Source organism: Stegostoma tigrinum, chromosome 23, assembly GCF_030684315.1.
Source record: "Stegostoma tigrinum isolate sSteTig4 chromosome 23, sSteTig4.hap1, whole genome shotgun sequence".
Lineage (NCBI taxonomy): Eukaryota > Metazoa > Chordata > Chondrichthyes > Orectolobiformes > Stegostomatidae > Stegostoma > Stegostoma tigrinum.
The window spans coordinates 29922261-29935758 of NC_081376.1; the positions used below are offsets into that span (position 1 = coordinate 29922261).

General features: G+C 40.7%; 1 protein-coding gene and 1 long non-coding RNA gene across 3 annotated transcripts in view; one reads left to right on the plus strand and one right to left on the minus strand.

The window, feature by feature from the left end:
• LOC125462226 (uncharacterized) overlaps positions 1-13498 on the plus strand; it is a 174625-nt gene that overhangs the window by 73410 nt on the left and 87717 nt on the right. The window lies entirely within an intron of this gene.
• Positions 1-13498, minus strand: part of LOC125462225 (netrin-3-like) — a 188121-nt gene that overhangs the window by 10967 nt on the left and 163656 nt on the right. For both annotated transcript variants that reach the window (XM_048551990.2, XM_048551989.2), the window contains exon 6: positions 7711-7785. In XM_048551990.2, the coding sequence (XP_048407947.1) occupies positions 7711-7785 (75 nt within the window). The remainder of the gene's footprint in view (positions 1-7710; positions 7786-13498) is intronic.

Here is a 13498-nt window from a genome sequence, read left to right on the forward strand (position 1 = left end):
ATTGCAACGGTTGGCTTTTTGTCTGTTTGGCATTTGAGAAAACAGAGAATTTATGAAAAGAGACAGCAAGCAAGGTTCTTGCTGAAACAGAGAACTGTTCTCTGTCAGTCTTAACACAGACCTTGCTTGTGAGACAACTCTTAGAAGGAAAGAACACAATGGGTTTGTGTGCTGCACAGTGGGAAAGGACAGACCTATAACAGGAAAACGAAAGACAGAAGAGTGAGCGAGTGTCGTTTGCTGCTGTTGAAGTGGCCACCAGAGTATTTAAAGGGGTCAGGTGAGGGAATTTCTAATAATTAAGCACCATTGGGATTATTGTGAGCTGGGGGAGGGTCATTGACCTATGGCTTGCTGGTGGTAACTCTGTCCAGGGATGTTAGAATGGAATACGGCTATTGATGAAAATAACTTAAGAGCTAAAATGATCTAATAGCAATTAGAATTCCTTCAAAACAGAACTGTGCAGAATAATACTGAGATTACATGTGATCATATGCTTCTGCGGGAAGAATTGCGAAGCCTTGTAACTGAATGAGGTGCATCATTTTATTGACAAAGCAAATTTCACATTTTCAAAAATATCCTTAGTCTCTTTATAAATGCTTGAACCATTAAAAATGAAATCATGTTTGGTGGAGTTCTTTCAGTTGTCACTGTAGTGATTCCTTTCTTTTATCAATTAAAAGTTTTCAGTCTCGACAAGGATAAATAGAAATATGCCTTTAAATTATAATCTCCTTCTGAATTGTATTATTTCTTACATCTTTGCATTGATTTCTACCCACTATGCTTCTGCACATTTCACCATGCTACCTGTCCCAAAGCCTAGAATCATCCTCATCAATATTTATTATGCTGGCAAGTTTTGTAACATCTACAAACTTCATAATGCTGTTCCCTCCACCCCAAGTCTAGGTAATTTATAAAAATTGAAAAAAGTAATGAACCCAAAACTAACCCTCAGGAATGCTGCTACAAAACTCCCTGTCTGGAAAACATCAATCCACCAACACTCTCTGCTCCCTGTCACTGAGCCAATGCTGCATCCATTCCAGGACATTTTCCTTAATTCAATGGATTCCATTTTCCGATCACTATTGATTCCCTATTTTAATGCATTTTATAACACAAACATACAAATTAGGAGCAGGAATAGGCTAATCGACCTCTTGAGCCTGCTTTAATATTTGACAAGGTTGCGGCTGATCAGATCATGGCCTTTTCCCCTGAGAGAAAAAGGAATTCTCTTCATCTCTATTTTAAATAGGAGATGCTTTATTTATTGATCGCTGTCTCAATTGTACTTAACAACTGAGCTTCCACAACTCTTGGGTAGAGAATCCATAACCTTTGGATGAAGAAATGTCTCCTAATTGTAATCCAGATGGTGAACCCTTTAATCTGAGGCTGTGACCTCATGCTGTAGGTTCCCCATCCAAAGGAAATATTTCCTCAGCACCATCTACCCTTTCAAGCTTCTTAAGAATTTATGTTTCAATTAAATACCAATTCATTCTTTTAAACTTTTGGAAAATATCCCAGACTGCTTATGGAGTCACAGGGTCTTAGGTTACACAGCATGGAAAGAGATTCTTCAGTTCAATTAGTCCATGCCAACCAAGTTTCCCAAACTAAACTAGTCCCACTGCCTACATTTGGCCTATACCCCATGAAACCATTCCTATTCATGTACCTGTTCAATTGTCTTTTAAATGTTGTAACTGGACCCACATCCACCATTTCCTGCAGAAGTTCATTCCACATACAAATCACCCTCGTGTGAAAAGGTTGCCCCTTGGGTCCCATTTTAAAACTTTTGCCTCTCACCTTAAAAATATGTCCCCCAGCTTTGAATTCCCCTACCCCAGGGAAAAAAACTTTTGCTGTTCATCTTATCTACACCCCGCATGTTTTTATAAACTTATGTAAGGTCATTCCTCAGCCTCCTACACTCCAGTGAAGATGGTCCCAGCCCATCTTTATAACTCAGACCCTGAGTCCTGGAAATATCCTGGTAAATCTTTTCTGAGCTCTTTTCAATTTAATGATATCTTGCAAATCTCGCAATATCTTTCCGATAGTAGGGTAACCAGAACCGTACATCAGTATCCATAAGTGGCCTCGGCAAGGTCCTTTTACAACCTCAATATGACATCCGTACTCCTATACTCAATGGTCTGAGCAATGGAGGCAAGCATGCTAAATGTTTTCTTAACCACCCTGTCTACCTCTCACACAAATTTCAAAGTATTATGTACCTTAACCCCTTGGTCTCCCTATTTGAAACACTACCCAGGACCCTTCCTTTAACTCTATAAGCCTTGCCCTCGTTTTCTTTACCAAAATGCCATACATCATATCTATTCAAATTAAACTCCACCTGCCATTCCTCAGCCCACTGGCCTAATTGATCAAGATCCCTTTGTAATCTTAGAAAACCTTATTTTCTGTTTAGTTTACAACCAATTTTGGTGTCATCTGCAAACTTACTAACAATGTCTCCTAAATTCTAAACCAAATCGTTTATACAAATGAAAAACAAATGTGGACCCAACACCTACCCCTGTGGAGCACTGCTGATCACAATGCTCCCCCCCTGCAAAAAACAACTCTCCACCACCACCCTTTGTCTCCTGCCATAAAGCCAATTTTGTATCCAGTTGGCAAGTTCTCTCTGAATCCCATGTGATCGACTAATTTACTAAGTAGCCTACGATGTGGAACCTTGTCAAAGGCTTTACTATAGCCCATGTAAACGATATCTCCTTCTCTGCCCTCATCAATCTTTTTGCTTACGTCCTCAAAAATCTCAATCAAGTTTGTGAGACACAATTTCCCACACACAAAACCAAGCTGGTTGTCCCTAATTAGTCCATGCCTTTCCAAATGCATATAAATCCTATCTCTCAGAATTCCCTCCACAACTCACCCACCACTGATGTCAGACTCACAGGCCTATCATTTCTATGCTTCTCCTTACAGCTTTTCTTAATTAAATGCACAACATTAGCCGTCCTCCAGTCCTCCGGCAGCTCACTCAGAGCTGTAGATTATATTAATATCTCAGTAATTTCGTCCCTTCCAACTTCTCACAATGTCCTAGAATACACTGGATCAGGTCCTGGGGATTTATCCATCTTTACGTTTTTTAGGACCTCCAACACTTACTCTTTTGCAACATAAACTGTTTTCAAGACATTGACATTTATTTCCCTGAGATTTCCATCCTCCATTTCTTTCTCCATAGTAAAAACTGGTGTGAAATATTCATTTAGTATCTTTCCTATCTCCTGAAGTCCAACACATAGGCGACCTTGTCGGCCTTTAAGGTGCCCTATTCTCTCTCTTGTTGGTCTTATGCTTTTAACAAATTTGTTGAATTTCTTTGGATTGTCCTTAACCTTATCTACCAAGGTTATCTCATATCCCCTTTTTGCCCTCCTGACTTCCGTTGTAAGAATGCCCCCACACCCCTTAGACTCTTGAAGAGATTCACTTGATTCCAGTTGTCTATATCTAATATATGACTCTTTATTCTTGACCAGAGCTTTAATATCTTTCTTCAGCCATTGTTCCCTGCAACTACCAGCCTTACTGTTCATTCTAACAGGACGATAATGCCTCTGAACTCTCATGATCTCACTTTTCAAAGCCTCCCACTCACCAGTCAGCTATTTACCTGCAAACTGTCTACTCCAAACAATTTTTTAAAGTTCCTGTCTCATGCCATCAAAATGTGCCTTACTCCCATTAAGAACTTTAACTTTTATACAAGGCCTGTCCTTTCCCATAACTGTTTTAGAACTAATAGAATTATGATCACTGTTCCCTAAGTGCTCTCCCCACTAATACTTCAGCCATTTACTCCTTCTCGAGTCGACAGTCTGCATATTAATACAGGAAGTTTTTTGAGCATGCTTAACAAATACCACATCATCAAAGCCGTTAATCATTATGGCAGTTCCAGTCAGTGTTTGGAAAGTTAAAATTCTCTACTATTACAAATTTATTATTATTCTTATCTATCTTATACTTCTCTACATATTTGCTCCTGAATTTCCCTCTGACTCTTGCAGGGTGGGGCTTATAATATGATCTCATCAAGGTGGTCATCCCCTTCCTATTTCTGAATTCCACCCTTATAGCTTCACTGGACAATCCCTCAGAAATATCCTAAGTATAGCAGTAATGTTTTCCTTAATCAAAAATGCCACTGCCACTCCTCTCTTTCCTCCCTTTCTATTCTTCCATAGCACCAAGTATTGAGCTGCTAGTCCCGTCCCTCCCTCAGTCATGTTTCTGTAATAGCTATGATGTCCCAGTCCCATGTTCTCATGTATGCCCTGAGTTCATCTGCCTTACCTGTAAGATGCCTTGCATTGAAATAAATGCAGTCTAAAATTGTTCAGAGTTACTATGTTCTCCAACTTTCTCCTGCCTGCCTTTGTTTTTAACTTGGTCTTTTTTTCATTCAGAACCATCCTCATTTGCCTTTCTATTCTCTATACTACGTAGGATGCCCTCACTCTCCTCCCTACTTGTTTAAAGTCTCCTGAAGCGTACGAACAAATCTTCCCACTCAGATATTGGTCCCCTTCCAGTTCACTCTGGCTATTGCTCTCTCAGAGACACTATTTTGTGTACTGTTGAAAGAGATAGCCTTTCAGAGGGAAATAGAAGTGGCAGCCAGATCTCAGGCACCAAAAATGAATCTTATGTTAAGTGTGGTTTGTCAGGCTTCAAACGAGTAATTGTTCTATGCGATTGTCCTCTCAGGGGCACAGGCAGGAGATTCTGCGGCTGTGGGCATGAAGTCGGGATGGTGCGAACCTCCCTGGTGCCTGGGTCAAGGATATCTCAAAGCAGTTGCAGTATATTGTATAAGGGGAGATTGAGAAGCTGGAAATTATTTTACACATTGATCAGAATGACATAGTTAGGGAAAGGGTTGAGTGTTTTCAGAGTGAATACAGGAAGTTAGCTAGGACGTTAAACATCAGAAACTCAAATGTAGTAATCTATGGATTTCTCCTGGAGCCATGTCATGGTGAAGGGAGGAATAAGAAGATGGGTAGATAAATGAATGGCTGAGGAGATGGTGCAGAGAGCAAGAATTCACATTTTTGGATCATCGGGGTCGCTTCCGGGGCAAAAAAGACCGGTTCATAAGGGACAGGTTTCAACTTAGTAACTTATCAAGTACCTTCCTTAAGTAATACTGCAGACAATTTTTCAGGTGTGGTCTGACCAGTGCATAGCATAATTAAAGTTAAGTCTTCTTTATTCTATGATACTTCAATCCCTCTGTAACCAAAACTTCACATACCTTTCCTAATTGCTCACTACCTGCATATTAATATTTTATGACTCGTGTACAACATACCTGTCTCCACTGAGTGAAAACATTTCTTAGTCTCTTACTATTCTATAAATATTTTGCTCCTACTAATTTGAAGAACTTCACACTTCAGCACAGTATATTTCATTTTGTCTCCTCATCCAACCTGTGTCCCATTAAAGCCTCTTTGCATACTCTTCCTGGTTTACTTTCCAACCTAGTTTTGCATAGTTAGCAAACGTGGATATGTTCACTCAGTCTGCTCATCTAAATTATTGAGCATTTTTAAAAAAATTATTTATGGGATGTGGAAATCGCTTACTGTGTGAGAGTTTATTACCTATTGTTAGTCTGTGAATGGCTAAGGCCTATGTATTGAAGCTTGCACTTCCTCTCACTAGTTTAACCTTGAAGCCTGAAAATGTACTGTTTATTACTTGTCTCTCCTGCCCATTAACTAAGCCTAAATCTATGCAAATACATTGTCCCAACTCACATGTTAACTCTGTGTAACCCCATAAGTGACACCTCATTGAAAATCCAATTACTTCGTTGGTTTCCTGTATCCATCTCATCATTACTTCCCTAAAACAAATGAATACGTTTGTCAAGCACAATTTCCCTTTCATAAATCTACATTCATTATAGTTAGTCATATTTAGATTTTCTAAATTTCTCGAAAAAGATTCTAGCAGTTTGTCCATTACTGATTTTTATTTGTGGCCCATGATTTCGACATCAAGCCTCTTCCCTATTGAAATTTAAGGAGTGACTTCCTTAGTCTTCCTTGTAAAATTCACTATCTCATCTCTAGGTACATTGGAATTAATTTGCAAAGTACATGCCAACTTTCCAAATGTAATAATATATTCAAAGGATCATGGAGCCATTAGGGGAGAGAAGGAGGCTAATTAACCATTGAATCTATATCAGCTCTTGTAGAGCAATCTAGTAAGTCCCATTTGAATGCTTTATGAGTTTGAATTTGATTTATTGCTGTCACATGTACTGGGATACATGAAGTGTTGTTTTGTCTGCTATACAGGCAGATCGTACCATTTTATGTGCATCAGTGTGGCAGAAAAGAGGGTAGTATTACAGCTGAAGAGAGAGGTCAGAAATGACATTTGAGAGGCCCATTCAAAAGTCTGATAGAAGCAGGGAAGAAGCTGTTTGCGAATCTGCTTGTACATGTGTTCAAACTTTTATACCTTCTACCTGACAGAAGAAGACAGAAGAGAGTAAAACCAGGGTAGAAGGGATCTTTGATTATGTTGGTTGCTTTCCCGAGGCAGCAGGAAGTATAGATGGAGTCAAGGGATAGAAAGTTGGTTTGCATGGTGAACTAAGCTGTGTTCATGAGTCTGTAGTTTCTTGTGGTCTTGGGAACCGCAGTTGCCATACCATTCTATGATGCATCCAGATAAGGTGCTTTCTATGGTGCACCAATGAAAAATGGTAAGAGTCCTTGTGGACTTTGTCTGTGTAGCCCTGCAAGTTCATTTTACTCATTTGCCAACCCAAATTAGTTTCCTTTCCTGCAATTATGCAGTTTCAAAATGGGGAAAGTTTATCCAAGGTGCTTGGAAATGGTTTTGGGCTGGGTAGAAAGCGCATTTAGTGACATATGACCCAGTTTGCTAACAAGTCCGCAATTTCATCTACTTTCCCTTGGTTAGGTCTAATGATGGCAACCTGAGTGTCTGCAATGAAAAGCTAATTAAAGCAGTTGGTGGATCAATTTTATCAGTGTTGCAGACGTCCCTCTTATATTTTGTTGCAGTTTTCCTCCGTTTTAACTGTTCCCAAACAACACCATACCAGCATGAGCCATAAAATTTGGTATTGCACTATGTGTTCATGACTTCAACTTATTCATGTAAATGGTGAACAACAGTTGTCCAAGCACTGACCCTTTTGAAAGACACTTCCTACCTTTAGCCTACCTGAGTAATTCTACTTAACCCCTGCTCTATTTAGCTTTGCAACCAGCTTGCTTACTATTCTAAGGTCTGTCCCTAGCTTATGTGCTCAGACTTCAGTAATGAGCCCAGGTGGTACTTTATTAATGGCCTTTGATTAAAAAAATAAATTGTCTACATTACTCTGGTACATTCTTCATGTTATTTCATCAAAGAGCTAATAACGTTGGTCAAAAATGGTCATTTTGAGCCATATGCTGACTAGTTATTATGAGAATGGTTTCTAAATGTTTTTATTAAAGATATTCCATTGGAGAATGGCAAGGAATGATTGCCATTCTTCTCTGTGCACTTACAGGATTAATATTGTAATGTTACTCGAGCAAGCATTAATTCCAGCATGATTTGCAACAAATGAAGAGTAATAGGTGATGAAAGGTTGTTTACCATAGTCTTTCTTGCAGTACTTTTTCATGTTGATCTTCAGGTTTCCTTTCACTGGTTTGCAGTAGGATTCACAGTCTGAGAAGGAGATAAAAGGAACATAAACAAATGGGTGATACAATGTCTTTGGCCTCACCTTCCATGTATTAATGATGCAATGATATATATTTCCATTTTCCCTTGTTTTTCAGCCTGTGCTCAATTCTTTTTAATATCATGAAATACGTAAAATCCTCTTGATGAACCTTCCATTAAAAACAGATTAAAAGATGTAGCTCTCCACACCTTGTGCTGTAGCCGACAAATAATCAGTTATCTCTAATTATTTTTCAATTATTTTTTTAAAAACCCTTTCTATTATTATTTTGCTCCCAAAAAGATCTTGCAGTTTTACTGGCACACACTGTGTTCTATAAATGCACCTTTTGTTAGAGGCAGCTGCACTGAGCCTGAAGGTATTTGTGTAGCTTATTCACATTACAGGCATTGCACCGTTTGCCAAGCTTTGTTCGGCATTAATTACTGGACCTTTCACTCATAATTTGTCATTAATAAGCTCAATGCTGCCTGGTGAAAAAAGAGCGAGTGATTGATACCTGGACAGTTCCCTTCTTTCACTGCTAGTAGATCTGCAAGCTTCTGATGTGGTGTGAGTCGCCGCTGTTATATCTTTCAGCTGAACCCAATTTGTGCTCAATTTCCTTGCACTATGATGCTGGGATGACAGTACTGCTATGGGTGATACCGCATCAAACAGCTTACTTTCCAATGCTTCCTTTCCCTTTTTAATGTCATCTTTCCCTCTCCTCAGTTATCGGTGGTATGGTGCAGACCAGGGCCACTCAAGAATGGTTCCATGGATAGAGGGTCTTGTCCCATGACTATTGGGCTCTGGGCTCATGGGTTCTGGACATGCTCCTGGGTCTGACTGTTGTTTTTATTCTTTATATCCAAATCTGATAGCAAATATTTCAGGCTGTAGAGTTAAGGAGAGACTCTCTCCAGCTATCATCTGCACACTCACTTTCAGACAAAGAAACTTGACTAATGATGAGGGGTGGGAATTCTGGCTGATCTCCAACTCTCTAATCTAGAAGTAATGGAACTATTTGTGACAAATTACAATCTCTTACCAATTAGTTTGCACAAAACTGAACAGTGGAAATCATTAACAACAACGAAGGCATCTGAGATTATTATTATGTTATCTGCCTGAAATAAAGGAAGGATCAAATGTGGCATAATGATTCATAATACTATAAGCTAATTTCCTCATAACTTTTAAACATAAAGGCTGGATGACTGATGGGATCAAGCATTGCATTTTCACAATTTTGGATCTGTAGCAACTGAGACTCCTGGATAATAGTTTTTCAAAATATTCATTCACAAAATGAGAGAGTAATTGGCTTAGAACATAGAACATAGAACATAGAACATAGAACATAGAACAATACAGCGCAGAACAGGGCCTTCGGCCCATGATGTTGCGCCAACCCATGAACTGATCGAAGCCCCTCCCCCTACACTATTCCATGATCATCCATCTGTTTATCCAAGGACTGTTTAAATGCCCCTTGGCCAACATTTATTGTCTGTCTCTGATTTTCCACAGGAAAGTGGTGAGGAGCCACTTTCTTGGACTGCTGCAATCCATACAATGAACATATACCCATGGTGCTGTGAGGAAGGGAGTTTCAGGATTTTGACCCAGTGACTGTAAAGAGGAGGCAATGTAATTTGAAGTTAAAAATGGCTTATGACCTGAAGAAGTCATAGTCGCACACATTTGCTGCCTTTGGGGTACTATATGGCGGAACTCACATTTGCTTTGTGCCATCAAAGGAACCTTGGCGAGTTTCTGCTGTGCATCTTGGAAATGGTACTGTGGTGAAGTGAGTAAATTTTCAAGGTGGTGGATGGGCTACCCTCAAGTAGGGTGCTTTACCCTGGATGGCATCGAGCTTCCTGAGTATTGTCAGAGCTGCACACATCCAGCCTGGTTAAAACATTATATCACATTCATGACTTGTGCCTTGTAGCTACTGAATGCACTGGAGAATCTCGAAGAATAAGAGTCACTGTCAAATTCCCATCCTCTGAACTATTCCTGTAGCTGTAATATTTATGGCTCAGTTAAGCTTTTGTTATGGACATTGAGGGTTCAATGATTGAATGTTTCTTGTTGAAAATGGTCATTTCATCCACTTGTGTGACATAGGTGTTATTTGCTATCTATCAGCTGAAGCCTGAATGTTGTCTCGGTTTTGTTGTACGTGGGAGTGGATTACTTCATTGTCTGAGGACTGACAAATGGAACTGAGTACAAAATAAACATCAGCAAACATTCTCACTGCTACTCTCACAATGGAACGAAGGTCATGAAGCAATGTAAGATGGTTGGGCATGTGACACGTCCAGAGAAATTCCTGCAGTGATGTCCTGGTGCTGAGATGATTGGCCTCCAACAACCACAGTCATTTTCTTTTGTCTCATGTAAGGCTCCAACAAATGAAAAGTTTTCTCCCTAATTCCCATTAACTTTAATTTTACTCAAGCTTTTTTGTACTTGACCAAATGCTACCTTGATGTCAAGGGCATTCACTCTCAGCTCACCAATGGAACTTAGCTCTTTTGTCTATGATTGGATCATGGTTGGAATGAGGTCTCCAGCTGAGTACTCATTGTTGGAATCCAAACAAAGCAGATACGCAGAGCAGATGTTGAGTTCAAACAAAATCTGGAATTAAATGACTAATGATGGTTTTGAAATCATTTTTGATTTTTGGAAAATTTCTTCTGATTGACTAATGCCCAATTAGGGAAGGAAATCTGCCACCATTACCTAGTCTGACCTACATATGACATACAAAAATGTAGGTGATTCTTAATTGCCCTCTGAACTGGCCTATCAAACCATTTAGCTGTATCTGAGAAGAATGAAACTGAATAGACAACCTGTCATCAACTAAGGCACTGAAAACAACAATGGCAAGCACAACTTCATTGACCCTTCAAAGTCCTTCTGACTAACATCTGGGAGTTGTGCCAAAATGGGGAGGGCTGTTTCAGAGACAAGCCAAGCAACAGCCTAATGTAGTCATACTCACTTACAGACAATGTCCCATTCATCATCATCACCATCCCAGAGTATGTGTGTCCTACCAACAGGACAGGCCCAACAGACGGGGTAGCACAGCAGCATATAGTCAGGAGGGAGTTGTCTAGGGAGCCTTAAAATTGACTTTGGACCTCATGAAGTCTCATGACATTGAGTCAAACATAGTAAGGAAACTTGATGCATTACCTTCCATCAGCTGATAACTCTGTGCTCCACAATGCTGAACACCTCTTGGAGGAAGCAGTGAGAGTGGTAAGGGCACAGAATGTACTCTGGATGAGGGGCTCCAATGTCAAGTGTGGCTCAGCAGTAGTACTATTGATTTAGCTGGCCAGGTCCTGAAGGACATAGTCGCTAGACTGAGTCTACAGGAACCAACAAGAGTGAAAAACATATTTGACCTCATTCTCATCCAATTGCGTGCGGCAGATGCATCTATCCATGACAGTATCAGTAAGAGTGACCAGCACACAGTCTTACGGAGATGAAGTTTTGCCTTTACACTGAGAATATCTTACATTATGTTTATGATATAACTACTGTGCTACATCGGATAGACTTCATAAAGATCAAACAGCTCAAGACTGGGCACCCAGGAGGCACCAAGGAACACCAGCAACAGCAGAATCACACTTGAGTACAATTGTAACTTCTTGACCCAGCATATCCATCACTGAACCATTAACGTCAAGCCAAGGAATCAACCCTGCTCAATGGAGAGTACAGGAGGGCATATCAGGAACAGCACCAGGCAAACCCAAAAATTAGGCATCAACCACGTGAAGCTACAGAACAGGATGACTTGCGCACCAAACAACATAAACAGCAAGCGATAAACTGAGCAAAGTGAGCCTACAACCAACTAATAAGATCTAAGCTCTGCCATCCTGCCACATCCAGTCATGAATGATGGTGGTCAAGTAAACAACTCACTGGAGGAGGGAGTTCCATAAATATCCCTGTCTTTAATAATGGGAGAGCCCAGCATATCAGTACAAAAGATCAGGCTGAAGCATTTGCAACAATCTTCATCCAGAATTGACAAGTAAGTGATCCATCTTGGCCTCCTCCAGAGGCCAGTCTTCAGTTAATTTTATTAGCTCCGTCTGATATCAAGAAATGATTGAAGGCACCGGATGCAGCAAAGACTATGGACCCTGACAATATTTCATCAATAGTACTGAAGACTTGTTCTTCAAAACTTGCCACACCCCCAGCCAAGCTGTTCCAGTACAGCTAGAACACTGGCATCTAGCCAAATGTCCTGTATACACAAAATCAGGACAAATCCAACCAAACGAATTACTGGATATCAGTCTACTCCCAATCATCAGTAAAGTGATAGGAGGTGTCATCAATAGTCCTATCAAGCAAAACCTACTCAGTGACGGCCAGTTTGGATTCTGCCAGGGCCACTCAGCTCCTGACCTCGTTACAGCCCTGGTTCATACATGATAGAAAGAGCTGAATTCCAGAGGTGAGGTGAGAGTGACAGCCCTTGACATCAGGGCCACATTTGCCTAAGTGTGGAATCAAGGATCCCTCACAAAACTGTGGTCAATAGAATTCAGGAGGAAAATTCTCCGATTTTTGGAGTCATATCTGGTACAAAGGAAAATCATGTGGTTGTTGGAAATCAGTCACCTCATGTTCAACGTATTTATATAAATGATTTGGGTGTGAACGTTGGAGGCATGGTGAGTCAGTTTGGAGAAGGCATCAACACTGGAGGTGCACTGGACAGCAAAGAAAGTTACAAAAACAAAGTTACTGCAAAATTTCAGCAGGTCTGGCAGCATCTGTGAAGAAAAAAAATCAGAGTTAACATTTCGGGTCCACTGACCCTTCCTCAGAACTGATGGCAGCCAGGAAAACATCGGTTCATATGCAGAAAATAGGGAGGGGGATGCAGTAGGGAGTAAACGACAAGATAGAGCCTAAAGAGCGAAAAGAACAGTTGGACAGACAAAGGAGTTGATAATGATCAGGCTAGGAGGATGAATAGTTGTTAATGGGGACTATTAGTGACGAACAACAGGTACTGTAATGGCAGGTTATGTGGTAACAAGGGCCGATGTGTGGGGTAGGGGGCTGGGACATGGGAGAGTTTAGGCCCTAAAATTATTGGACTCAACATTGAGTCTAGAAGGTTGTAGGGTCGCCAAATGGAAAATGAGGCGTTGTTCTTCCAGCTTGCATTGAGCTTCACAGGAACACTGCAGCTAGACAGAGACAGAGATGTTGACCAGAGAACAGGGTGGTGTGTTTAAGTGGCAGGCAACAGGTAGTTCAGGGTCTATTTTGCAAGCAGAATGTAGATGTCCTGTGAAGCAGACACCCAGTCTATGCTTTGTTTCCCCAGTGTAAAGGAGACAGCATTGTGAGCAGCGAATGCAGTAGACTAGATTCTGGGATGTGAAGGTGAAATGGTGCTTCATCTGGAAGGTATGTTTGGGTCCTTGGATATTGGGGAGGGAGGAGGTAAATGGGCAGGTGTTGCACCTTCACCGGTTACAGGGGAAGGTGCTGTAGAGCTGTGGGGTAGTGTTGGAGGTGAAAGAAGTGTGGATCAGGGTGTCCCAGAGGGAACGGTCCCTCTGCAAGGTGGAGAAGGGAGGGGAGAGGAATACATATCTGGTGGTGGCATCTGTATGGAGGTGGTGGAAATGG